General features: G+C 53.8%; 1 protein-coding gene across 1 annotated transcript in view; it reads left to right on the top strand.

Annotated features, from left to right (window-relative positions):
* NECAB3 (N-terminal EF-hand calcium binding protein 3) overlaps positions 1–24,364 on the top strand; it is a 32,278-nt gene extending 7,914 nt beyond the window's left edge. The window contains exons 3-14 of the mRNA XM_009892112.1: positions 1,269–1,293; positions 2,348–2,456; positions 9,485–9,510; positions 9,859–9,956; positions 19,205–19,341; positions 19,522–19,643; positions 19,958–20,037; positions 20,478–20,531; positions 21,186–21,298; positions 22,995–23,072; positions 23,392–23,483; positions 24,336–24,364. Coding sequence (XP_009890414.1) covers positions 1,269–1,293; positions 2,348–2,456; positions 9,485–9,510; positions 9,859–9,956; positions 19,205–19,341; positions 19,522–19,643; positions 19,958–20,037; positions 20,478–20,531; positions 21,186–21,298; positions 22,995–23,072; positions 23,392–23,483; positions 24,336–24,364 — 963 coding nt within the window. The remainder of the gene's footprint in view (positions 1–1,268; positions 1,294–2,347; positions 2,457–9,484; positions 9,511–9,858; positions 9,957–19,204; positions 19,342–19,521; positions 19,644–19,957; positions 20,038–20,477; positions 20,532–21,185; positions 21,299–22,994; positions 23,073–23,391; positions 23,484–24,335) is intronic.
* The last annotated feature ends 3,259 nt before the right edge of the window (positions 24,365–27,623 follow it).

Raw genomic sequence — 27,623 nt, 5'->3', positions numbered from 1 at the left:
GCTCCTGCCTTCAGTTGTGGGGAAGGACCAGGGAGCTCCCTGCTGGGACCAGCATCAGAAAAGCCTCTACCCAGTTGCAAGCCAGCAGCTTCCTCAGGAGTGAGCAGCGGAGGTTTCTCTGGGCGGCTGTTTCTTTGCCTCAAAGCAATTTTTCAGGGACATTTCAGTGGCTAGATGTGGGCTTGTGCCCTCAAAACGTGCAGCAAAGCCGTCAGGGAGCGCTGCAGAAGGGAGCTGGGGGCGGAGGGGGCAGCTGGCAGCAATGCGTCTTCCTGCGGCAGGGAACAAAGCTTGTCTGGGGGTGGTTTTATCAGCGGTTTCCACTTTGCAGGTGTGTGGAAAAGAATATAACAAAGTCTGCTTTCCCCTTTTCCTGTCCTTTTTCATTCCTGATCTTTCTTCAGACCTTCAGATTTCTTCATCAAGAAAGTTACCACACATGCAACTTTCTGTCATTTGCTCTCTTAGGATTTGCTGGCCAAAACCTCATACTATTTGGTCTAGAAAGATGTTCCCAGGCTTCAGAAATTATGCTATTCCTCACCGGAGTCGGCCCCAGACCTTCCGATAATTATTGATGAAAGAGGAGCCAGGCAGGGATAAGAAGCCCCAGCTTTCTCCTGGGTCATGGGCAGAAGCCTCGTGGTTGGGAGCCTGGATTGAGACCCTGAATTGGAGCAGCTCTCCAACTGTGCTCTGTGGCAGAATTAGTTACAGATTAATTGATTCATTAATTATTAATTACGGTGTGTGTGCATGTCAAGGTGTCGCAGGAAGGATTGTTGTGAAGGGCGATTACAAAGTGCAGGACAAGAGCTGCTCCTCGCTGCAGACTGCTGAAGTGTCAGCGGTGATGCACAAAGTACTCCTGTTATGGAGTGGTTTTGTGCTTAATGTTCTTTCATTTATAGGGTCTGAAAAATTAAACACCTTCCATCACAAGGAGGCCCTTTCTACTTTGTTTCCCTCTGTGTTCTCTAAATGATGCTCGGTATGAGTGCTGGACTCACTCTGGCGGTGGCGGCTGTACTGAGAGCTTTGTGCATTGGAGGCGAGAAATGCTTTTAATCGTTTGCAAAGGGGAATTTCCCTGGAGCAGCCTGTGCAGCGCTGGCCTGGGCAGCCCTGGCAGCCAGGGCTTCTCCACTGCTCCCTGGGCTCCAGGAGGGTTTTCCTGTGGTGGCAGTGCTGGGTGCCACCAGCCTTGCTATTCAGCCATGCTGCTCTCCCTATTCCCTCACTAAACCCTCTTGTATTTTCTCTTGCAGATTTTCCGACGAGCCGACAAGAACGGTGAGTGCTTTGTTCCTGCCGCTGCCTCCCGCTTCCTGCCCAGGTCTGGGCGAAGCAGCACAGCCTGTCCCTGCTGGGAGGTTTGGCTGAAAGAGTGAAGGAGGATAAGGGCAAGCAACTCGCTGCCTGCAAGAAAAACGCTTTTCTGCTTCTCCTGGAGGAAAAGGCGCAGGAGCAAAGGGCCTGGCCAGGAGCCGGGGAAGGTGGCTCCCCTAATTCACTGTCCATGCACTATGGAGGACAGAACCCCTTCCAAGCCCTTCTCCTGCCTGTATGCACACAATCTCTCCTCTGCACTGTCAGCAGTGAGAAGGGAAGACAAAGCAAGCTGTGCAGCAGGCTGCCCAGGGGCCATCAGGCTTCTGCTCTGTCCCTTGCAGGATTGATTCAGTCTCTGTGCTCAGTCCAGGGTTTTACAGGTGCCCCAGTTGGGTGGTCCTGTTTCTGGATGCCTACTGAAACCCCCAGCATTTAAGAGTTAGGGTCTGCTACCCAGTTTTTAACCTGGCACCCATAAACCAAGAAGTCCAAAATCCTAAGTTGATTCTTGGAGCCTTCCTAGCCCCTCTTAGGGTACTCTTCTTCGTAGTTTGCAGGCTCCAGGAACCACTTTTGTTGCACATCAAAATGCAGCCCAGGAACTGAAGTCCTCCACAGAGATGAAGGAAAAAGCTCTTGAGTCAATGGAGAAATTCTCTTTCCATAAAAACCTGATGGTCTTTACTGTGCTGTTTGTAATGGACTCTGTGCTTGGACAGTCATCTAAGTACAGAGTGTCTGCATGTGTTTCTGAAAGCATTGCAGAGGGGCTTCTTGGAAGGGGCTGAAATTCCCACCTGAAATTCTAGCAGCAGTGGCCCTGCTTGCCAGTAGTCCTGGGTTTTTCATGGGGACTGGTGGGACATGCTTTCAATGAGATATCTGCTCTAATTATTATGCACAACACGCCCAACCGTCCCACGCTCCTGGTAGTGAGGCTGCTGGGAGGATCGCTGGGGCCTGCGCGCTTCTTTCAGCAGATATATAATTATTCTTCCCTTTTATTTAAATGCAGATGATGGGAAGCTGTCTTTTGAGGAGTTCAAGAACTATTTCGCTGATGGGATCCTGAGCTCGGAGGAGCTGTGGGAGTTGTTCAGTGGCATTGACAGGCGTCATTCAGAGTAAGTACTGTGGTGGCACAGAGGAGGGGAGATGAAGGAGAATATAAAACTGCTTAACTGTAGATGGAGGATGTTTGGAGGCGGGTGCGATAAATAGTCAGGGTGAGATAAACCTACCTCTTGTAACACGCTGATGTTAAAACCCATTGAACATCAGCTATGAGCACTGGTGAAGAGAGAAGCCAGACATTTTGAGAACAGTCGTTATCAGATTTACTGTAGCTCTGTAAAAGCAACTATCCATTTAAAATTACATTACGTTAGTTTGAAAAATGTATTCCAGAAATATACAGCTCTCTAGAGCAGGTTGTGTCTGCAGGAGGAGCATGTGGTGGAGTGAGGACGATGCACAGACTGTGCAAAGTCGCAGACTTTGCCACTGCTGATACAGGGAACTGCTTTTCACTTACGTAAGAGCTGCTTTCCACCCGAAGTGGGCCTTCTGAGTGTAGCTGTGAATTTAGGCCAGCTACTTTTAAAAAAAGAAACCCCCAAAGAACAGGAGAAGTAATTGCACTCAACCCTGGTCTCCTCTTGGCTAGTGCTATCTAAAGGAGTCCGTTTGGCTCTGCTGGGTTTCTCATCCCAGTCTTTCAGATACTGCTGTGGTCCCTCTGCCCTGCTGGCTGCCGTGAATGAACGTATTTTGTCACTAAGAAAAACTGGCCCTTGAAAAATTGCGTGTCTGGGGGCTGCCTGCTCAAATGGAGGAGTGCTGCTGGGGGAGAAGGTGGCTGTAGCTTCTTCCTGGTCTCAGGTGGCGTGCTCGGCTCTGCTTCGTGTGCCTGGCACCTCAGCAAGCATCTCTTGCACCTCTCTGATGCCCCTGGCCAGTGCAGTGTCTGAGCAGGCCCCCACCAGGGAGAGGTAAACTTGGAGCAGCCTTAGCTTCACATGCTGGTCCCAGGGCCTTGCAGGGAGCCAGCGCAGTGGCATGGAGGGCCTGTGCCACACTGAGTTGCCGACAGCCACCAAATGCCACTGAGCCACGACAGCAGATACTCAGTGGTCCCTGGCTGCAGGTCCCCACATCACCCACTCAGGACTGGGGGAGTTGGGATGATTGACTCCTGCTGAGTGTCGAGGTGGTAGCTTTAGTGAATGCTCCTGCTTCAGTGATGGGGCAGAGAAGTGGGCTGGTGTGTGCAGCCCCTGGTGCTGCTTTCTTTTAAACCTGGCTGCCCGTTGATGCCCGTCCCTGCCAGTTAGGCTTGTTGGATGTGGGCAGCAGGAGGTGTCTCTTGAAAATACTTGTTTCTTTGGGGTGTGGTCCCAGGGGGTCAGCAGTGAGCCATTCCCTTTCCTCTGCAAATGCTCCTTTCCTCTTGCTCCATCTTGGGGTGGCCTTGGAGTCACTCCCTATGCAATACTGCTGGGAAACATAGGTTGCAGCAAAGCAGAGAGTTTTAACCATGCCCTTAACTGAATGGTGGAGATCTCCTGGTTTACCATCACTTTCGGGCTTCTTAGAGTCATAGAATAGTTTGAATTGAAAGGGACCTTTAAAGGTCATCTAGTCCACCCCGTTCTTCCATCTGTCCAGAGCAGATAAGCAGGACTGACCGAAGGGCCCCGTGCAAGCTAGCTGTCTCCAAGAGCCATGTGTGACCCTAGCTGCGGCGGTACTCTATAACTCGTTACCCGTAATGACGATGTGGTAGCTATGACAACGTGACAGTTGCAGCATTGAGCTGATGACATCTATTAGCAGGGCATGACTGTTGGGTCTTTGATCTCCTTCTCCCATGAAGAGCAGAAGGGACCCTGCGAACGGAGCTGGTTTCCAAATTCTTGGGTTCAGAGACTTCAAGCAAACATAGGAGACACTGTCCCTCCAGCCCTGCGAGGATGCCCTCATTTCTGCAAGAGCAGAAGGGAAAGTCCAGCCCTGCAGCCTTTGCAGGTGTAGTTCTTGTTTCTGTCCGTGGCTGGGACATGGTCCACATGCACAGGATCAGTGCACAGGGCAGCTTCAGTGTGAGCAGGTGGGATTGGGATGTGACGTGGGAGGTGGCAGCAGGGAACTGTATGTGATTTCTTCAGCTTAATCCTCAGCTCCTGGAGGAGGAAGAGGTGGGACCTCCTAGAGAGGGAGCATGGAGCTCAGTTTGTTGTCTGGTAAGAGGCATCCTGCCCCTTGCAAACAACGTGGGGCAATGCTGCGTCTGCTGGAGTGTTCTGATCCTGACCCAGAGCCACGTGCCTGCTGGGGTGAGGGGCTTGGAGGGACAGGCCTGTACCTAGGAAGGCATGACCCCATCTGTCCCCAGGGGCTGCCCAGGGACCGCTTGCCCACTGCATAGCGGCAGGTTATGGAACTCAAGCAGTCTTCAGCATGCTGGACCTCGTAGAGGTCTCTGTGTGTAGAGCTGGACTTTCTGGCATTTGTTTTTGGGGTGTGCAGGGGGGCTTGTTCCTTTGTACAGTCTCTGGTGTCCTGTAAGGGCTATGCTGGTGCCCTGCTGTCCCCTTGGCCGGCGGGCTGGACAGCCCCTCTCCTCCGGGCTGCCTGCTTGCCTTGCACTTGCAGGAACTTAATGTTTTTGAGAGCTGGCTGAAATTTGCTGCCAGATTCAAGAGTTATTACCTGAGGCAATACTCAAAGTATTACAAAGCTGGAAAGCAACTACAGGCTCTACAAACATATCTGATGTGCTTCTTTCACATCCCATAGCTTTTCTGATGGTGGGAAGGTTTCACCCTTAATCCAATGGGTGGATTTGGCCACAAGGGTGCTGTGTTCATCAGGTCTAGGCTGAAACTTGTGTTTCTCTGTCAATACCAGCCTGACCTAAGGAGGGACGGTAACACAGACCCTTATACCCAGGCACTCTCTGTGTCTGGGTAATGGAGCACTGCCCAGACACATCCTGACCCTCACCCATCACTGCGAACCTGCAGCTGCTCCCCTGGGTCCCAAAGCTGACATCTGGGAAGATGAATATTTCAGAGGTCTCATACATTGCTTGTTCTTCCTCCAGAGAGCCCATGGCATCACACCCTCCTTTTCTCCCCATGCTTCCCATCCCATCTTTGCTCCGCCTCCCATCTGCCTGGTGCTCAGGTGGAGTGCCATGGCCTGTGTATCAGGCACCTCTGTTGGGTTTGGTTCAGATTTTTTTTCCCCACAAGGCTTTTTTTTTTTTTTTTTTGTTCCGCATTTCTGAAAATTGTTCCATTTTGGCTTTAAAATATTTCCTTGCTCTAATTCTTTGGCATTTAAAAAATGATGTTGAAACTAAATTCAAGTCTTTATTGCAATAATTTGGTACAACAACTAGGTCCAGTGTTTTCTTTAACTTGTCAGAAAGCTCCACGCCAGCTCTGGCACTGGTGCAGAACAGAAAGATTGATCTTCCTGGAAAAGGGCATTTTCATCCACTGAAATGTCTGGGTGAGAAGAGACAAATGTTTTTGAAGGGATGAAAAAGTTCTATCGCTGCAGAAGCATCTTGGGAGATGCACAGTGCAGTTTGCTCTCTGAGCAGCCGTGTGTCCGTCTGCAGCCCAGCCAGGTGGGATGACAGCAGATCCCAGGGTCTCATGGGGACAACTTAGTGCAGAGTTGGTTACAAAGTGCTTTGGACTGAACGTTGTAGTGTTGCAAAGGTCGCATGCCTACTGCCCTCTGGCGTGAGACTATGCAACCTGCCCAGGGAAGTGTTGCGTGGACCTTGTGTGTCTTTCTGTCCTGCATCCGTCTGGAAAATGTAGAAAGGTATGGCAAATCCTCCTTGGCATGAGAGCGGTCAGATGGTGGTGGCAGGAATTGGGTATAGACTGCCCAGAGCCCGTTGTCTCTGACCTTGAGCCACAAGTGAAAGAGGTGGGAGTGCTGACCTGGTGGTTTTTAAAAACTCCTAGTGGAAGTAACCACACACCTCTGGGTTTTGTGGAAGAAGGGACTTGTCTGAACTTTCCTCCCCTCTCTTTAGTCAGAGACTGAGCTGCAGCGTCTGCCAGTCTTTGAATGATGGAGAGTGACTGAAATACTCTGGATCACACTGGAGGGGTTTGGAAACCTGTCCTGGTTTGAGGTAAAACAGAACTGATTTTCTGCGATGGCTGCAGAGGTTCCCAACATGATAAATGATAAAAACAAAAGAATTCCCATCTGCTTTGCTGAAGCTGATTGCTGTTTTCTTGCATAAATTCCAGGCGCATTCTGACAAAATCCCAACAGCATAATGATGACAAGATCCTTCATCACTTCAAGCTTAATTACAGTTAATCAGTGGTTTGAGCACAGTCAAAATACGCTATGTGGAGAGTCTCAGGATGAGTGCTTTGGAGGCAGAGGATGGCTCTTCTCTTGAAGTGGGAAGAGAGGACGGCAGAGAGAGGAGCAGAGGGAAGCCTGCTGCTCCATTGCAGCCCTGCAAAATGGGTTGGGATTTGACATGCAGGTTCTTGACTGGTTCCTCCTGGTTTCTGGTATGAAGTAGCTTCTGGTTGCATGAAAATGGCACCACCGGTCCTACAATTTGCTTGCTGCTGTCTGTCCTGTCCCTAACTGTGCCCCAAGGGGCTGCTGCAGGATGCGGAGTGTGGGAAGAGGTGGACATGCAGGGTTGTTGACAGAGCAGGCTGCGTTGGGAAGGGAGCAGATCTTCCACTGGACAACTCCCAGAGGGTTGATTTTTGCCACAAGATCTTGGTGATTGGTTCGATGTTTAATTGATCAATGTTTTAGTGATTGATCAGCAGCAAACAGACAAGATAGAGTTATTAATAATCTCTGGGCTCTCCTTAGAAGCCATAGGGTTGGTGTTGATAGTAGCTCTTTGTCACTTGGACACCTGCTCGCTAGAGCTGAGGTGGGGATCGGGGCAGTGGGTTGAGCTGGTGGCTCCTTCTTCTTTCTGGTAAAACCAGTCCCAGCCTCAGGTTCTCACTGGGAACAGATGCAAACACCTGGGCAAGGTATGCACTAGGTGTTTCACTGTGTATTTTGTTATCATCTCATGTCCACGTCCCCTCTTGTGTGAATTTCACCTATCTCTTGGATGGGAACCAGTGGCTGCAGTTATTACTCTGGGGCATGGGTCTAACAGGCAATGCCATGGATGCTGTGGTGCCAAGTCTCTTGTGGCAATGCATCAGCTCTGCAGGCTCCAGGCAGCTTTTGGAAATACATGGAAAGATTAAGGAGCAAGACGTTTTTCCAATTTAAATATGTGCTTCAAACCCCAGTCTGTCTAGCAGAGCTGTGGTTGGATGCATGGAAGCTGCTCAGATAGGATCAGCAAAGGTTCATGGAGTGGAGTTGGTGGAAGAGGGGGCTGTGGTTTTGCTGATTGTCTGTATTGTGTCTCAAGGGACACAGTTTTTGGGTGTTTTTTATCCACTTTAAAAAATGTCTGCAGTGCCAGGACAGTGCGCCAGAGCCCTGCCTTAATCAGCTCCTGCGGTAGGTGTTTAAAATAGATGAGTCAAATCTCATCCTAAAACTGCCCATCTCGATTGCCTAAGAAGGCGCCTGATGCAATTAGCTAAACAGAGGGGTCTGCAGTCCCACAGCCGTGGGTCTGCAATGACGTCTCACACCAAAATATTTTCATGATTTGAATCACTGCCTATTAGTAAAGTACACGAAGTGGAAGCCCGGTGGAGAGACACAGAAGTCACCCTTTAATGTTTGGGGGAAAAGCTGTAGTAAGATTTTGCTGAAATTATTACACTTGCTCTTGGCATGGCATTTTGGACACTTCCCACACTCTCTCCTCTGATTTTACTTTGGGGTGTTTTTGCCCCTTTGCCCTGTGAGCAGTGTCAGCTGGAGGGCAGGGTGATGTGGCCATGGTTTGACTTCCCCCTGGGCAGTGGCACTGCAGCTGTCCTTGCACTTGGAGCCTAGCAAACTCCAGGTATCACTGGTTCTTCCACATGTGACAGCACTTAAACATTTAAAAAACTCTCTTTCGTGCTCTCTTCCACTTTCCCAATCAGGATTAAAAATGGTTGTAATCATTTAGGGGATTTTGAGACGGCAGAATTTCTTGAGTGGAGGCTGATTTGAATAAATGTTATCTTGGGGCATTTCTCTGCAGGCTCTGCAGGTGATGCCAGGCATCACAAGCAGCTCTGCCTCTGTGGCTTTGGCTACCTGAGTGCATCCATCAGCTTCATGTGAACCTATGGTTCTGTTTGACATCTTGTTCCAAAACCATGTGGCTGTTTCTGGACATCTCTTCCTCCCTCTCCACTCCAGCAGTGCCTTTATTAGCACCAGGAGGGACCTGTCCCGGCCCTGCAGGGGTGCCAGCATTGATTCCCCAGTGCAGTGCTCTCCCTTACTGAAAAGGGGTGGAGGAGCTGGCCCCTGCCTCCAGGGTTTTTGGACTCAGATCCCTGCTTTAATGGCCTTCACAGCAGGCACAGCCCCTCTCATGGGCTGTGAAGCCATCCAGCCCCCTGCCTTGGGAGCCTGAAGGCAGCCCCACATCACCTGGGCTCTGAAGGCAGGGAAGAGGAGGAGCCTCCGAGGGCACCCATGGGGCTGATAGGAGAGGAGGGGACCTGGTGCCATGGGGCAGCCATGAGGCGGGACCTGGGCTGAGGTCAAGGGAGACAGGAGGAGGGAGCCCTGGCTGAATTCTTTGCACCTTTGGGGGAAGAGGTTGTGTTGAAGAAACAGTTTCTGGGGCTTGTCAGCTCCCGGGCTCAGACATGGGGCTGCTAGCCCAGGGGCCTGCCTCCCCTGACCTTTCCCCCGGCCCCATCCTGCTCTCGCAGACACTTTCCCAGCACACTCCAGCAGATGTTGGTAGAGCAGCTTTGCTTACTCCTTCAGCCCCTGAAGGAGAGGTGATGCTCTGCAGTCCTGCCTGGGTGCTGCAGGTGCTGGGCATGGCTCCTGAACTGCTGGCTCTAAACTTGTGCAGCTTTTTATTTTTCTAATAAGGCTTTTGAAAATACACGGGAGGAGCAATAAATCCACTGGGGGCTCAAGACCCTGCTCACCACAACTGTTTCTCCTGAACCAGACCCACCATCTAACAAGAGCTTGTTTTTTCTATTTCTTGCAGTAATGTGGACACGGAGAAATTGTGCGGTAAGTAGGGTGATATTCCTGCCTCGGAGGGCTTCCTCTCTCTTAGGTCTACAGTGGTGCTTTGTGCACATCTGACCTGGGCAGGTTGGGCGGTCAAGTGGCATTGCCAGTCCCTCTGCCTGAATCCCAACACAGAGGGCAGCCGTGCTTTTCCCAAGGGGATGGGGATGCTTTTTCCCCTGGGGATAGGGAAGGACTCTTCATGTCAGTCTAGGTGGGAGCATGGCTATGGAGAGGAACACAAATTTCCCCCTGCAGTGGTGGGCTGTGTGTGGGAAGCAGCAGGCGCAAGGGAGGCAGAGATAGAGGTTGTCAGCAAGCTCACCATGGTCTTCTCTCCTGCTTCAGATTATTTCTCAACATATCTTGGAGAATACAGGAACGTGCTTTCTGCCCTGGAGGCTCTCAACTCTGCAGTCCTGGCAGCCATGGACAAAACCAAGCTGGTAAGGATGGGGCTGTGGGAGGGTGGTGGGGCAGGCAGGTGCATAACAGAAGCTGTGGTGATCTTAGCCGCTTGCTTAGTGTTTAACTTAAGTGTCAGAGGCAGCAAATGTGGTACCTCCCAGATCAATGGAGTTGCCAGTGTGTGCTTCAGTTGTCTCCACGTGCAGTTTGTGCCACAGAAGCACAGCCTGCAGCATGCCTGGATGAGGGGTAGCCGTGTGGGGCTGGAGAAGAAGGGCTAGTGCTTTTGTGCTCTGGAGACGTCCTCTTCCTTGTAATACTCTGGCAGCAGCTGTTTCAACAGCTCTTTGCAGATTACTTTCAGGGTCCTGCCTGGGGACACTGTTTCTGGGAGCATTGCTGATAACGTATATGTCGTGTCTCTGAGCCAAAGCAAGGTCTTTTCCACAGAGTAGTGTAGTGTGAAATGGGAACTCTGGGGTCGAGCCAGCTCTGGACCGACCCCAGCAGCTTCTGCTCAGCAAAGCCTGTGCTCACAGTGACAAAAACTGGCTGCTGGAGAGGGACCAGGAGCCACTGCGGCAGGAGGGCCGCTTTGGGAAACAGCGAGGCACTTGGAGAAGGTAGGAAATGGTGAAATTCATTGACTCTCAGCCTTGTGCCGAGTTCATCCCTGCAGTGAATGCTCTCCCTCTCCCTGCAGCTTCTGCTGATGGGAGGCAGATTGGAGGCTGCTAATTGGAGCAAGCAGCCTCCTGCTTTGTGAGCCCCCCTGTCTCTGTGTCGGAAAGCAGAGTTCTGCAGTGCACAGCATTGCAGGCTAAATATAGCTGCGAAAGAGCAGTGGGCATTACTGGAAGGGACCCTCCTTGGGGACCAGCAGTCCCCTTTGCATCTGAAATGTATTAAATGGTTTAGCTGTGTGCTTGGGGTTAAAGCTGTTTTACAGCCATGGGAAGAGATGGCCCTTTTGTTCCCTTTGATGTGGTGGTTCGATGCTTGGTAAGAAGCAGATGAAGGACATCATCCACATGCACACCGTCCACTGACCTATTGACAGGCAGAGAAGCAAAGAGGGACTGGTCCTGCTGTCAGCTCTGCAGAGTCATCAAAGTGGTGTTTGTGCCTCTAGTGTCAGTCACGATCTTGCCCTCTCTTTCAGTTTTCCTCTGGCCAGATCCAGCCTCAGCAGCATCTCCCTGTGCGTTGAGAAATTTCATGCCAGGAGAGGGAATCACTTGAAAATGCATTTTCTCTTTGTTTCAACTGCCTGGCCCCCTTCACAGTTATTAAATGCAAGTCCAGAGGGAGAGAATGAATCCCCTTCAGAGAGCTATGCTTTATTTCAGTTCTTTTCTGTTTTATTTTTTTTGGGGGTAATAAATTTGTGTATTCATGCATTTCTCCAAAGGACAGCGCAGTTACTCTCTGCTTCACGGTATTGGCATGAGGCATTCATTCACTTAATAGTTTCTGGTGCCACAGGTGTTCCCTGGAAAAGAGAAGCAGGTTTTCCCTGTTGAAAAAGATTTTTGTGGACTTGCTTTCCCACCACTTCTTGGATCTGCCCGGCAGGGTGCCAGGACAGCCCGATGTTCACAGCACTGCTCTCACCCAGCTGAGGTCTACACTGATCCGGGTGCTCTGATCCAGCCCTGAGTTCCTGGGTGCCCTGAAGCAGATACTGACTCTCCTGGGGAGTACCTCCCTGTGCTTCCCTGGTCCACTGGGCTCTGAGCTGGGGCGAAGGCAGGAGAGGGCAATGCTCCAACCCTGTGGTCAGGGCTCTTGCAGTGCTGTGGGAAATCTGCCGCTGTTGAGGCTCTGAGGCTGGCAGAGATGATAAATGCTGCATTCTTACCTGCTGTGACCTGAATGTATTCCCACATTTATATTTCCAGAACGGGACTTGATCTTGGGTTATTACGGGATTAGTGGGTTTATTAGGTTGGATTTTAGCCAAAGCTCACACCTCTCTGAGCCAGGGGAGGGGGCAGAGAACAGAGATTTCCCATATTACGTGTCTGTCCTTTATTTCTGTTGATTCAAACACCTCTAATGCCACCAGGGCTGAGAGCCCCAGTTTGTCAGAGAAACAACCTTCCTGGAAGAGCTGAATGAAACTTCATCCTGGGGAGCTGCTTTTGCTGGAGGTGCAGCCACGCTGTGCGCTGAGCAAATTGGAAGAGGTCTGCCTGCTCCATGGCCCTCACCATAAAGCTCTGCTTTCAGTGCAGGACTGTGGAGTCAACAGATGTTGAAGGATCTTCAGTCCCTGCCCATTTCTCCCCAGACTGTATTTAAGAGAGCTTTGTGTGACTCCTGAGGAGGCAGTGGTACCCGGACTAGGTAGAAGAAGGAGAAGGGGATCTCTGACTTGAGCTGGGTCTCACCCGTTGGACCACTACATCTCTTGGTAAGGGCATGGTCCATCTCTGGTAGATTTTACTTTACCTGCCACAGGCATGCTCACCCCTGCATCCTCCAGGTACTTACCTGCAGCTGTAAATAGGCTCACGTAAATATGAGCCCACTTTACAAGAAGGAAAATAGACAGAGAGCGTGAGCTGCTTTGTTAGTATAACAAAAGCAGAGCCTGGGAGATGTGCTTGGCTTGTTCAGACCATGCCAGGGCAGTGAGCTACAGGGAGGAGAGAGAGAGGGGAAACCAAAGCTCAGAGGGAATATGCTGTGGCTCTGTGTTTGGGAGCTGTGGTTTGAAGCAGTACTGCTGAAAGCCTTTTTTGATATTGAGGATTCCCACCTCCGTGTGTGTTGTCGTGGTCAATGCGGGCCAGGGTACCCGGCGTGGATCAATGGCGTGTTTCAGCGGCTGTCTCCTTGCTGGCAGGCTCCTCGATAACGCTGCCTGTCATGCACGTGGTTGACTGCAGGATAAACACTGTGATAAAGCATAGGAAATGTGAGCTGGGTTCATCCGTCTCACTGTGTAAGTGACTGCAATTACTGGAGGAAATAGTGTATGTGTGAGCAGCAAACCTGCTCGTGGTTTTTGTTACAGATCCACAGGTTGGCAGGAGGAAACCAAATGATTAGGTGTTCCTATGCTCCCATCCTTCCTCACTGGGTTGGTAAAACATGGTAAGGAAAAGCTGTCTTTTCAAGAAAAGAGGTTTTTTTTCTCCAAATTCTGTCATTCCTACTTCCATTTGTAAAATATAACTTGATAGCTATGCTGTAGTATACTAACTACAGCTTATCTTGTGGCTAAACTTTGCGTTTGCAATATAACAGCGTCAGAGTAAGAAGTAAGATGTGGAAATACCTTGGGGAACAGACTGATGTTTCTCACAGGGTACCTATATGCTAAAATCTCTCCATTCTTCAGTTTGCAGACGCTGCACACTAGCCCATAAATACCTCGCCAAGTCAGGCGCTCATATTTCTTCTTTGGCAGAAATAATGCGATCACCATTCTGTCCCAAGCTTAACTATCATCATAAGAAACTAATAAAACCTCTCAAAAGCGTAATTATGGCAGCTCTTGGCAACTTTGGGATTTTCATCTGGGTCAATGGAGCTGAAATACCAGTACATGACCGAAAAGCCTTGTCTCGTGCTTGCTGCATTATTTCCTCCGTGACTCCTTTCCAAGAGTCTTTGCAGAAAATTCTGTGCTGAGTGAGACAGAACATGTTTTTATTGAGCCTCTATTTACAGAGGGGTTTGAACTGTGTGGTGCAACACCTGACGAGGGTTTTGCTTGTTTGCCCCAAATTGAGGAGTGTAAAGGGGGCCGGGCAGCTGAACTGAAGGGAAGGTGCATTTTTTAATTGATTCCCTCCCTTGGCGTGAAGTTTTCCAAGTCAATGCAGAAGGGTGAAACAGCATTTGAGGCTCTCTTGAGAAATGGTTATTTCTATCCTTCTCTTCGGCGTGTTCCCCTGGGCGTGCTGTGTTTGACGAGGCGAGAGACAGGAGGCAGCTGGCTCGTCATGTGCAATGCTCACCTAAAACACTGACATGTCCACGTGGGATCCTGCTTTGCCCTTGTAAGGTGGGCTGGGGCGTGCTGGCATCGGGAGGATGGGGAGCCCTCTGCATGGTGAGCTTCAGGGCTGAGTCTCCTCTGAGCATGGCGTGCCTTGGGCTGGTAGTTGAGTTTTGGGGGGGTGCCATCTCAGGCAGGTGCCTGTGCCTGCATGTTTGGGGTGTAAGGACTGCACTGGGGTGAACTGCGGAGCTCAGGGCAGGCTGAAAGTGCCCCCTGCAGCCATGGCACGATGTCTGCGTGAGCAGCTGTCTGCTCCTGCAATAAAGTCCATCCAGCGACATCATCCACAAAGGAGAGCAGGATTAGGCCATCCTCAGGATGAAGGTTGAGAGGATGGGGAGTGCTGGGAGACTGGCTTGACGCCGGGGCTTCTCCCAGCACTTGGCCCTTCGAAGGGGAGCAATGCAGTTGGGGAGAAGCATCCGGCCCCCGTGCAAGGGGAAGCATCCATATGCGAAGGCTGTGGGGGCCGCAGCCAGCCCCAGCGGGGGGCTGGGGAGGATGCAGCAGAGATGGGAGCACCCCTCGTTAAGCGGGTCCACACGGCTGTGGAGGCTGCTTGTCCTGGGAAGTGCCCTCTGTGCAGAAAGAGAGGTGACACTGTTTGGATTTGGACCAACTCCTGAAATGAAATGGACTGTGCCCGGCCATGCGGTGGATGAATAATGTATCCTTTCTGCTGCACCCCAGTGGGGACTCAGTCAATTAGTATTCTTCACCTTTCTGAGGCTCGTCCTGGGGAGGTTTGAGCGTTGGTTGTTCCCCTGTAAGCAGGGGATGTGTGTCTGGGCTGGCAAGCGCAGAGGAGCGGCACTGGCAGGGTATCTTTGTGCCCTTGGGAGTGAGGAGGTGAAGGAGCGGGCAGGGGGAGCAGCAGAGTCCCTGCCTGGGCTCCCCAGCCCTGTGCTCTCCGTCTTCTGCGGCCATGGGGGAGGAAGGCTTGTGGGTGCAGGTGGGATGTTTGACTGGGGAAAGCCTGGAAATGCTGAGCTGGAGCTCAGCTTCCCACATCCGCATTGGCTTCGCTGCTGTTCTCTTCCTCTGGCAGAAAAACAAGATTCGCTTTCAAGCATGGATGAAGACCCATCGGTAATGTGGTGGCTGGGCAGAAGGCTCTGCTCGCCCAGGTGGTGGTGGGGTGTGGGGGGTGGCTGTGGCTGTCCTTTGCCCGCTCCAGCATGAGCCCAGAGCAGTGCTTTGGTAGATGAACACTCTCTCCCCTTCGTTTCCCCTCCTGGTCAGCTGCAGCCACGCCAGCAGCCCTAGGCAGACACAGCTCTGGGACTGGGCTGGTGGCTTGGCTGTGGTGCAGAGGAACCAGAAAACCATGTGGGGCTCAAGACCTTCCCCACTGTGCCCCCTCAACCAATTTTTGGCACCAGCATCAGAAGGGTTATGTCCATATGCTTTTGTGGAGAGCTGCTGCAATTCAAAATCCTCGGTTCTCCCATGTGTTGGAGAGAAACACAGTAGGAATTGGAAATATTTGACCTGAATAGTGTGGTAGCATTGCTGGAGTCTATTTTGGATGTGAAAGAGGGAGTTCACGGTGCTTGGGGGAGTGAAGGCAGCCTGGCTCCTGGTCTGTGCTGCAGCCTTGGGTGCATATGAGGGCACCATGGGGAAGGCAGAGGTGGCTCTGGTCCAGTCTGTCTCCTCGTCTTGTCAAGGAAAGGGGTTGACCTCTCCTGGTGGATGCTCCTGTGGAGCAACCAGCCCTCCTGCATGATGTGGAGACTCCTTCCTTGACCTCCCACTGCCAGTCCTGTCTCTCTTAATGCCCACGGTGATGTCCTATGGTTTCTTTGTCCCCTGAGGAACTGGGCATGGGAGCTGGCCATAGGGAAAAGAGTCTGCTGTGACAGCTGGGCAGTGCTTCCCAGCTGCTTCCTCCTTGCAACTCTCATCCTTTTCTAATCATCTGCTAAGCTAAGTGAGTTCACTAAAGCAGCAGCAAAGGCAAGTGAGTGCTTTTCTGCCCATTCAGCGAGCTGAACCGGCTCCGTGAAGCATCAACTGACCTTTATACCAGAATTGCAAAGAGTGAACTCAGTTCTCTGGTTTTCACTGGCTCGTACTACCCAGTGCTGAGCTGCTTTGGTGCCAAGATCAGAAATCACCTCCCATAGTAAAGTTGCTGCAGTGCAGGCGCCTTCTCCTCCCCAGGTCCTTCCTCCCACCCCTGTGGCTCCCTGCAGACCTTGGGGGTCCTGCTGTGCTGACTGCTGGAAGGAGCTTTTCTGCCTCCTGGAACAGCCCCATTCCCTGTGCTGGCAGCTGCAGACAGTGCATTCAAAGAGGACAGCTTTGCTGCAGTGCTCTGGACATGCACAGCCTCCAGCCTGGAGTGTCAGTGCTGGGCTGTAAACTGGCTGTACCCAGACAGTCGGCACGGCCTGAATTCACAGCATGAGCCACAGTTGTGTTGCTGGCCTGATCGGGCACAGACTTACTGGAGTGATGCTGGATAGGCACTGAAATAACCCAGAGTGTAAATGAAAAGCAGTTTACTTCTGGAGCATTTGAATCAACTTCGCACTCCTGCAGCAGTGCAGGAGCTGGCCCTCGGTCGCCACCGCCACTGCAGCTCTGCGTGGAGCAAGGCAGTGTTTCGGAGGCACTGCTTCTGCAGCAGGAGCTGTGCCCCGCTAGTGGGATGGTTTGAATGCATAGTCGTCATCTGCCTACTGAAATACCTTGCTCATGTACCATACTCCTGGTACTTGCCCTTTGCCATCCATGCGTGCTGGAAGGATGTGAGTGACGTGAGCCACTGAGCCTTCCCCCCGTGCTGCTGTGCCTCTCTCTGGGCTCACCAGGACCTGAATCTTGCAGCCTGTGCTGTGGAACAGTGTGTTTAACTCTAAGCACATCCTCTCAGGAAAGCCAGGAAACATTGAGGAGCCCCCTTACAGCACGATGTTACCCACCGCGTCCGTCCTGGTGTGGTCGGGTACCATCTGGAGGCTCTGCAAGGCCAAGTGGTGGAGCCCTGGGGAGCTTTGGTGGAGTAGCTTCAGTTGGAAGAGCAGCTCTGGGCAGCAGAACCATTCCATGTCCAGGGTTATCCAGCGCCCATCAGGGAGTCTGAAATCTGGCTGGGTGATAGTAACCTTGGTCATGGAGGTCTCCTTCATAGTCCATGGAGACAGAGCAGCATTGCTTCTTCAGCTGGATCACTGTCACGTTCTTCAAGGTCTTCAGCACTGAGGGGTTGTTGGGGCTGTCCATCAGCAAGCTGTGCAGGTAGCTAGAGATGAAGCTGCTAGCCACCCTGAGGTGATAGGTAGCCTTCCTCCAGGTCTGGCCCGGGCAGGCAGAGGTGACATGGGACACTCCTGCCCCTAACTGCATGGCCAGACCAGTGACTGCCGTAGGTGCAGAGGGAGAAGAACCCCATGTTAGCCATGTGCAGGGCTGGCACCCCAAAGCTCTCAAAAAGCACCTCTGCCAACTTTTCCCTGTTGGTGGAGGTGCAAGATGGGGAGTTGGCCATGAGCACTGGCTGTTCCTCCCAGAGAGCTTTCAGCCCACAGAAGAAGAGGTGGCCCCATGGATTTTCTGTGCTGAGTCCTCGATAATGCTGTGCTTGAGTGGGTCAGTCCTGGGTGCTACGGCGAAGCCTGCCGTGCTTTCAGTGGTAGTATCATGCCACTGGGTCTCCCATGGCCTGCCTGCACTGCAGGGATGCAGCAATATGGTCCTTAGCACAAACTTGGGCTGCTTCTGGCCTGCAGAGCCTGACCGGGTGAAGCTGCTGCCATTGTCTATGACAACTGCAGGCTTTGGCATGACTGGCACTCCTGAGGGACGCCCGGAAGGGAGGAAGAGCCTCACCCTGCAGTGGAACAAGAGGAGTCACACGGGAGCAAATCAGGCACAGGTACCTGCTCTGCAAGGGAGACCGTGGCTCAGCCCCAGCGGAGGCCAACTGTGCCTGCCCCGGAAGTGTCTATCTCTGGGTACGTGCCTCAGCCTTTCTTCCTGTCTCCTTGCTCCCTGCCTCGCTGAGCATCCCTCCTTGGGTACTTCGTCTGCATCCTTGGGGGCCTGAGGTTTTCTCCAGGCCCTTGGGTGTCTAACAGTGCAAGGACAAAACTCCAGGTGGTTTTAAGGAAGCAAGTGAAAACTGGACGAAAAAGTAGAGGTTGGAGCAGGCTCCAGGGAATGCTGCTGTCAGCGGAGCCCATAGCGTGTGGAAAGGAGTCGTGTTCTGGGAAGCAGCTGTTCAGTGTACCCAGATTTTTGCCCTAGAGGATCTGTGGTCACAGCTAGCAAAGGATGGAATTTGGGGCGCCTGTGTGTGTGTCCAGGTACTTCCCCAGCTCTCTGCTTCTTGGACGTGCTCCTTGGGGCATGGTGCGCATCCTGACCCACTGTTTGAGTGCCCTCCAGGCCAGTTTGTGTTCTTGCCGGGATGCACGGTGACCCTTTCACTCTCCCTAGCACTTATTTGTGTGCCGCCCCTGGACCCGCCTTTACATGCTCCCAGCACTAACGCCCAATGGTGTGCATGTTGCACATCAGACCAGGAAGAAGGGTGGTGAGTAAAAGGCACACAGCCCCGTGTTCCTACCGGATACCCCTCCAGCACCGTAGGGCAGATAGGCTGGGGCTGGCAGGGGCTGTCACTCATGCTTGATGGGTGACATGGGGACAGGCTGTGGGTTGGCCCCAAGTGCAAGCACACATCAGAAATTCAGGAGGGATCTTTTCCGATCGGAGCAGAGAGGTGTGGTGCTGTCTTCCCAGGGAGACAGGGCATGAAACCAGCCCGCTGCCCTGCCCTCCAAGTGGTGGGGTGCTCCCTGGAAGGGGCTGTCTGCGCCTGGGGGGCAGCTGCAGGCTCTCAGCCCCGCCAGCCTTGTCCCAAGAGCCCTGGTGCAAGCAGAGCAGTGTGTGAACTGTTGGGTGCAGCAAGGGATGCTCTGCCTGCCCCGGAGCCCTCCTCGAAGCTGGGGGCTGTTTCTGCAAGTGGCCTTTACCTTGCAGCTTGGGAGCGTCCATCTGTGGTCCTCCACAGCTCCTGGGGGCTGTGGGTGCTGGGGCTGGGATGGAGGGGGTCGTGCTGTGCATTCCCTGTTGTGGCCTCACAGGTGTGCACCCAGAGGATGCTTTTGTCCAACAGTGTCATCGTACCTACAATAGCTAAAAATTTGATTGGAATCCACCCCGTTGGGTTTATTTAAGGGCAAACCCCTTCCAGATGCGGCTCTGCTCCACCAGCGCAGCGCTGGAGGCATCTGACAGATCCTCTCCCCTTCCTCACAGAGGTACGAGACCTCCTCGAAGATGGAGCAGTTCCTGACCCGTTTCCTGCTGCGGGAAACCATGCACCAGCTGCAGTCCCTGCAGGCCTCGCTCGAATGTGCTGTTGACACCATGGAGGAACAGGCAGGACGGGAGAGGTAATGGGGTGGGACATGCTGGGGCTTCCCCTCTCCACGCCACTGGTTGTGGGGGGCAGGACTCACGGGTCCCCCTGGGAGGGACATCTGGGAGCAGGATCTGCCCTTTCGAAGCCCGCTGTGAAGCTGACCCGTATAGTGAATGACTTCAACCCCTCCTTCTGCATTTTACTCTTTCAGAAAGGACATAAAGAAATCTGAGACCTCGGTTGGCCTGAAGTCGGGGAGACGATGTGGGCGCAGAGGACAGAAAAATGTCTGTCTGTCTCCAACGGACCCCTATTCCGGGATGCTAACGACAGGTATCTGCAGCCTGGCCATCCCTTGGGTTGGTGTCTCTGCCCCACTGGAGTCTGGAGAGGGTGTGGGAACAGCAGCAAGGGTCAGCGGGGGCTTGTCTGGAACGCAGCCTGGACCACTGCACACAGATGCCAGCAGGAGCTTCTGTGGGATGTTTTATTTTTTGAGCAGTGGGAAAAATTTCAGGAGAAAAATAAATTTTATGGTTTAAACTAGAGGTTTAGAAGCTTTTTGTAGTTTTCTGGGTCTTGAGCAAGCTTTTCAAGTGACAAAAGCAAGCTTTTTTGGTGACATCTCCCTGCCCTTCCTCGTGCAGGCGTTTGTGTTGAAGACAACAGCCAGTGGATGGCACAGATCAATAGGCTCCAGCAGCTCATCGAGAAGCTGGAGTGCAAGGTGTGTGGCAGAGGGGAGGCGGGCTGGGGGCTGCCCCACAGCTCGGCACTGGCCAGGTCGGTCCTGGGATGTCTCCCTGTGCCAACAGCCCTGATATTCGGTCCTGGCATCGTTACAGAGCTCCACCCATTCCCCAGGCCCAGGCTTGCAAAGCTGCTCAGCCCTGGCTGTGTCCACAGCCCCCCTTCTCCTCTCAGCTCTGCTGACCCTCCCCTGGCTTCTCCATGGCCCGTACTGATCTGGCAAGTCAGTCCGGACCCACTGAGCCCCACAGGTGTGCACGGCGCATCCCTGTTCTCCCCCAGGTACCCAAAGGAATGTCCCCAGAGCAGTACCCATCTGTCACGCTGAGCTGGGCTGGGTTGTGGGTCACTGCTACATTTTATCTTGTCGCAAAGTTCTCCCAGTAACGATGATTTTTCCTGTGCTGTTAAATGCAGAGCCCACGCCTGGAGCCGCTGAAGGAGGAAGCGATGTGCAAAGGAAGAGATGCAGTAAGTCCCTGTCCTGCTCCTTGTTTGCAGGTGTGCACAGATTCCCTCTTTTGCACACACATGTGTGCTTGCACAGCCCCTGTGCCTTGAGACTGGAGTCACCTGGGTGAGCTGCTGGCTTTGGTGTGGCGGGGGGTCTGCTGCCCGGCGATGCAGCGGGAGGAGAGTCAGAGCTGTGAGCTGGGCATGGGACCATCCACAGGGCAAATGCAGCTCTGTCAGGTCCATGAAAGCCCCGGGCAGTGCCCCTGGCCAGCCCAGAGGAAGGCAACACTCTGCTTGTGAGTGCCCAAATCACCCAGATTTGCGCCGAGCGCCCACAGACCACGCAGAGCCCCTGTGGAAGGGTCCCGAGGCCCCTTTCTACTGGGTGAAGGACACAGGGAACTGCAGCAGCCCCAAAGCAGGACCCTGCCACCGGGGGATGGAGCATCTCCTGTTGGTGCGGTCCTTATTGTAAAGGCAACCTGCCCAGGTAGGATGAAGCCACTTTATGTTGGTGGTGTCCCCAGCATTGTGGTGCCAGCCCCTTCTTGCGGCTTCCCCTGTGGCGCTGTGCTTGTCCCGCACTGCCTTGTCCCGCAGCAGGTGGGAGTAGGGAGGGCAGGAGGGGCTGATTAGTCCCTGATGCCGTTCTCTGTTGTCCCTTCACAGCACATCCTAGTGGCGAAGAGGCAGATCTCGGTGGCGACAAGCGGCATTGAGGAGTTTCGCCAGGCGTTCAGGTCCTACACGGAGGTCACCGCTGGGCAGAGCAGCTGCCTGCAGTAAGTGCGTCAGGCGGCAGGGTTGGTTGTGGTGTGGCTCACCCAAAAAAGGGCTTTTAACATGGCACCCTTGGGGGACAAAAAGGTTTTTTTGTGGAGTATTTTGTGTGCTGGTCAGTGCAAGGGTGGGCTCGGCACACAGAAGTTTGGCCTTTCAGAGAGGATGAGATAGTGTCACAGCTGCATCAGTGCCTCTGCCTTCAGTCCTGTCCCATCTCCTGCTGCAGGTACTCCCGGCAAGAACCGCTTGTCAGTGTCTGGCAAGGAGCAGGGTGGGTTTTACACTGGTGGGAATGTCTGTGGCCTGCACACATAAGCGAGTGCATGCATTCCTCCAGCACTGAAGGACTTGAAAGTAATAGAGGAAAAGTCAAAGGGAGAGTTCATGCCAGAGCATTGCTTCATGTGTAGTGTGTGTAGTGCTGCTGGGAAGCAGCCGTGAACACCTGAAGCTAACCCCTGCGTGACACCAAGGCTCTGCCCCCCAGCACCGCTCCGGGGCTCCAAACAGAGCTGAGGATGGAGCCTGGGTCTGACTCCAATGATGTGCCACTGCCAGCGTGCCTCTGGACACTGCACAGCTGCTCTGTGAGAGGTGCTTGCCTTCTCCCACGGGAGATTTCAGGCCGCTTTCAGTGGGAAATGTTCATTCTGTTCCCATTTAAAGTGTTGTTTTTTAGCTCTTCAGTTCCAATAGCACAAAATTGCATTTTCAGTCCAAACAAAAGGAATATACTTGTTTTGACACGTGTGGCGGAGAGAATGGTATTTTTTTCATTGGAATTGATGGGCTTTTCTGTCAGAAGAACTATTAGTGTAGACAACTGGGTAGCATTGCATGGGCAGGCTCTCCATCTGAGTGGAAAGCTGGAGCAAAGCCTGGGGAGGCTCCGCTGTCCTGGTTCATGCCAGGGAATTGCAAAGCGTGTTGTGGCCCCCGCGCAGGGGGACACAGCCTCCGAGCTGCTGGGTGACTTGCTTTGCTCTCCCCCTGCCCAGGGCTTGGTCCCTTCCTGCAGCCCTTAGCAGCAGCTGGAGGAAACATTCATCCTCAGCTGGAATTAATGATGCTGCAGCCAAGTGCAGATGGTTCCCCCGGCCCTGTACCCTGAGCCTTGCTCTCTCACCTCCCTCCATCTTCCCATGGATGGGAGAAAGCCCCATCCTCTTTCTCTGGCAGGAGGGAGTGTAAGAAGCCAAGGTGAAACGGCATCACTTTGGGCGGCAGTGAGATGCAGTTTTATGCTGTGGTCTCAGCTTCTTGCACTTGTGCCTCAGTTTTGCTGTGTGTGAGGGGTACGGGGTGACACACACCTACTCCAGAGGGCTGGAAGGACGAGCTCCTTCGTCAGGCTGTGTGCTGCAGTGCTAGGGATGTGCTGAGAAACACTTAATAAAACACTGAACTTGCTGCTTTCTGGGCAGCAGCAAGGACCAGTTTAATAGCTGTAAAGCTCCTCTGCTGCCTGGCTGCAGGAACTGTGAAGCACGAAGGATTTGGGTTTGGGATCCCCTGGAGCCATGTGCTGGCCCCAGCAGCCACAAATTGTGGGTGCATCCAAACTGCTCTTTGAAAGCCTCGTGGTGAGGCTCATGTGCAGTCCTGTGCCCCTCGCTCACGGAGCTGGCGAGTCCTGTGTGGCTGTGCTATGGCAGCTTGCCGGGCCCCGTCTCAGGGTCGCTCCTGTCCCCGCAGCGTGTCCGCCTGCAAGCTGACGGACGAGGCCTGCTTCATCCTTTACGAGTTCTGGCAGGACGTGACTTCGTGGAGAAGGTTGGAGTCTTTCCTTGTGCGGGGCTGGGTGCGGATGCTCTGGGTGGGGGGGCTGAAAGGGGACCCCACTGCTCCCCCTCCTTGTGCAGCCCGTCCTGCTGCTGAGGCCGCTCAGCCCAGTGTGCCCCTGGGGCTGTTTGCAGTGGAGATGGGGGTGAACACCCCGATAAGGGATGTGGGGCAGGAGTGGATGTCCTGCGCCGAGTGGTGCAAAAGCAGTCCTGTCCCCCCATGCGTGGGTGGGGGTCCCCGTGCTCTCCTACAACCGCGAGGCACGCACAACCCCTGCACCCTCCTGACCCTGCACGCTGTTTTGCAGCCACTTGCAGTCCAGCTGCAGCAAGACTTTCCAGCGGTCCATCATCAGCTTGCTGGAGTCCCCGGAGCTGCTGACCACCATGCTCTTCCCAGGTGAGGGGGGCCATGGGGCCATCCTGGGGGGACTGCGGGACCCCCACAGTCCCACGCTGCTGCTCCGGGTGTTCTGCAGAGAGTGGGAGAAGTGCAGGGAACAGGTGCCTTGACTCCCTCCAGAGGAGAAAATTGGTTTGGGAGTTACCTAAATTGTGTTTTTTTGAAGCAGAGGGAGACCCGTTTCCCCCGGCAGGTTTGACTGTGTGTGCTGGCAGCGCTGCGGTGCCTCTCCCCTGCCTGGGGACAGCTGAGCAGCGATGGGCACTTCCCGGGCAGCAGATCTGCTGAGCCCTGTCTTGAATACACCCAATGCCTCGTTATACCTCACCTGAGCCCCCTCTCCAAAGCACTGGCCCTCCAGTGGCTGCGGCCCACTTTCATTTTATAGCTCTGTGGTGCTGAGGCAGGGGAGAGACCAGCTCAGGGAAAACGCCCGTTCCCCAGGGTACTTGTAGAAATCTGACCAAGACGTAAGGAACTGGGAGAGCTTGGTGATGGGTAAGACCAAATTAAGCCCTAGTTTGCTATCACTTCTGGGTCTTGTATAAAATAACATGGAACGCAGATCTATTTGGACTGAATCCCATGCCAGCAGTGCTCCTGCTGAGCCGCTGCTCCCACTGACCACGTTCCCAGTGCTGTTCTGCAGCGGTCACCGCAGCTCGAGCAGATCGGCCATCTCCAGGCGATGCCATGGCCGAGCTCCCCAGCCCGAGGCAGTGGGTGCTTCAGAGCCAGGTGCCAGGGACCTGCGGGAACCCCAGGCAGGGCCAGATCCCCTATCTCTGTCACCCCTACCCTTGTTTAACACAGACTGTGTGTCCCTGACCCTTTCCCCTCTCTCCGCAGCCTCCTGGTGGATCATGAACAACAACTGACCCCGGGCAGCTGCTTCCAGGACACCATCAGCATGCGGAAGGATGGGGAGCCTTCGGCACAGCCATCGCCTTCCCTCGCGTTCGTCACCTCCCTGTCCCTCATCCCCTCCTGTGGTCCAGCGGAGGCTGCCTGCCCATGGTCCCTGGCAGTGTTTTACCCTTTTGCTCTGTTCATGTTAATTTATTTATTCCGCCCACCAGGACAATCTTTGTGCTGCCCAGGGGGCAGCCGGGCACCCCCAGCAGCACTCGTGGGCGCTGTGTTTGGGGGTGTCAGCCTGCCCCTTGGGGAGCACTGCATCCCCGCAGCCCTCAGCCCTTCTCCCACCCCGGCTCCTCTTCCAACAGGCTGAGGCTCCACAGGGGCCCGGGAGGGGCTGGGGGATGTGGCTCTGCCCAGCGATGGCATCCCTGTGCTTGGCACACTAGAGCCACCCGGGGTCAGCAGTGGCTCTGCCCGGGGACCCAGGCCACCTTGTACGGATTGTGAATCGTGTTTTATAGAAAACAAAGATAATGAAGTATTTCTGGCAAGGCCTGCCAGACCTGGCTGCAGCCATTGCGATGGTGTTGAGACTGGAGTCGTGCTCCCCCAGCTGTGCCCATGGCTCTGCACGTCCCCCCAATAAACCACTCCGCACCTCCCGGGGAAGGCGAGCGTGGCTCATAGCTCTGTTGCTTCATCCTGTGGCTCAATTAACATAAACCAGAGTTGGCCCTGGTTCAGTGCTGCCAAAAGGAGCTTGTAGCTGGATTAATACTGACGCGGGGGCAGTCATGAGAGGAGCGGGGAAGCCCCAGGGGCTGGAGCAGAGCAAAGCCCACCTGGGTTGGGGGTCGCACTCCGGGTTTCCCTGTGGCGCTGCAGAAGCGGATCCTCAGCTGAGCTGCTGTAGAATGCGCTGGCGTGACCAGCACGGAGCAAGCGCTACCACGGGTGAGCGAGGCCGGGCAGGGAATACCCTCAGGCAACTGCCTCCTGGCAGAGAAGATACCACTGTGCTTGCACCCTGCCTGTTCCCGACACCCGGTGGGTTCGCCTGGCCCACCACGGGTACCCACCCCCTCTCCCGCCCTCCAACCTCTTTTCCTACTCACCGTGGGTACTGCTCCCAGAAACATTAATTTGACTGTTTATTCCCCAGTCCCCGGGTACAGTAATTAAAATGTAGTTAATCTGTGGCTGAAGGGGCAGTGGGTACAGCTCCATCCCGGGGACACTGCACACAAACTGCTGGACTTGTCTGGCACTGTGTCACCCCCGTCCCACGCTGGTACTGTGGGGCCACGGGGGGGGTGGTGCCAGGATTGGGGTGCTTGCATTGCCCCGGCAGGAGCTTCCCAGGGGCTCGCTGGGTTTGGGGGATTTGGCCGATGCCGGGAGTGATCTGCAGCGATGGCATCAGGAAAACTTGGGGGATGTGGGCGGGGGGCATGAGCAGCAGCCAGCGGTGCCAGCTCAGATGGGCCCCCTCAAACCCCATCCCACAGCAGGCTCGGGCACCCAGACAGCAAACACACCCCTCTCCCAGGGACGAGGTGAGCACAGAGCCTGACCAGTGTCCACGTGGCACCCCTCCTCCCAGTGCCCAATTACTTACCTAATTATTGATCAGTGCTAATTTCCCACGATGGGAGGTGACTCAGGGAGCTGCCAGACCAAGGGCCGTGTCCCACCCCATGAGCCACACACCAGACGGGCACTCTGGGCACGCAGAGCTGCAGCAGGCACTGGCTCTGGGCTTCAGGATTCCTGAGCTGCTGGCACAGCTGCTGCAAGGGACACCAGCAGCCTCCCCAGACCCCTGCTTGGTTTGACCCCCAACTTTGGGTTTCTTAACCACTGGCATGAGTGTTTTCAGTGAAATCCTCAGATTAGGCAAAGGTGTGCCCAGTGGGCGTCCTCCAGTGACCAGGGGACACAGGTCACTGTCATCCTGCTGCAACAGCACCTTGCAGGCTCTTCAGTGCTCTAATTTAAAAAAAAGCTCAGCTCAGAAAAGATCATCTTTAAACATCAATCAAACAAATCCCCAGAGGACCTGCAGCAGCAGCACCGCCGCAAGGGAGGCAGTTTTCATCCCCACAGCTCCCGTGGCCGAGGCCACAGCGTGGCAGCATTCCCCCAGAAACCCCGATGCTCCTTGGGAGGGAGGAAGGGGGAGCTGTACAATGAATATAGTCCTTTTATTGACTACTTTTGAGTAGAACAAACTAAATACATCTGTAACAGTTTAGGTTCCTTTATACAGTACATTAAATAAGTTATGCACAGGAATGAAGTAACAAATTTCTATTACAGAATTCAATGTCAAAAAAAATAGAAACCTCAACCCAATGTCTTCCCGTGTCCAAATTTCACATTTATCATTCCATGTTAAAAAAAAAAAAAAAAAAAGCAATCATTCTAATCATGACTGTTAGTATTTCATTCATTTACACTGGGGTTAACTTTAATACACGGCCATCAAAGTTGCATGAGAATTATGGAAGACGATCTATTTACAAGCAATTTCTTCCAGCCCTGCCCCGCTGCTCCTTCCGCATCCGACCTCGGGGCAGTTGGCCACCGCTGACCCACAGTGTTAGGTCAGGACTGCACTGAGGACTGGGACATCGCGACCCGACGTTATTTACCTGAGGCTGCTCCGAATCTGCACTGTGTCCCATTACGGCAGGAATGACCTTCAGTCCCCCGGGAGGGGAGTGGGGGTGCCAGGGCAGCCCCCAGCCCGGTGCTCTCGCCAGCCCAAAGCATTTGCCGCTCCTCCCCGCTCAGCACAGCATCCTCCTCCGTGCTCCACACTCGGGCACAGCAAATCCTCTTGAGCTTTGCCGCAGCGGCACGGACGGAGCCGTTTCCCCAGACCTTTGTGATGGGGCTGCTGCAGTTTAGGGCTCACCCTGCCGCCTCCATCTCTCCTGGGCTGAATATCTCTGTGCTGGTGACACCTCACTACTGCAGCAGGTCAGGGCGGCTGGAGTGCCACCCCCATTCATCCTGGCAGCACAGCACTGGCGAGCGCAGCTCCCAGGAGCCGTGTCCATGCAAAGGGCTCTGCTGCAGCCGGGAGCCCCAGCGCCGTCTCCTGGGGGACACTCCAGAGCTGTCTCAAACACCAGGCGACTTTGTAGCTTTTTTTTTTCCTTTTTTCTTCTCCTTTTTGCATAATAGAACCTTGCAGGCACGGGAATCACCCGCACTATCCCACGACAGCAGCTTCCAAAACAGCTTTTCCTAAGGGACAAAGCTGGTTCA

Source organism: Charadrius vociferus, unplaced genomic scaffold (assembly GCF_000708025.1).
Source record: "Charadrius vociferus isolate BGI_N301 unplaced genomic scaffold, ASM70802v2 scaffold409, whole genome shotgun sequence".
NCBI lineage: Eukaryota > Metazoa > Chordata > Aves > Charadriiformes > Charadriidae > Charadrius > Charadrius vociferus.
The sequence above is the reverse complement of the archived record's forward strand: the minus strand, read 5'-3'. Positions and strand labels throughout refer to the sequence as shown.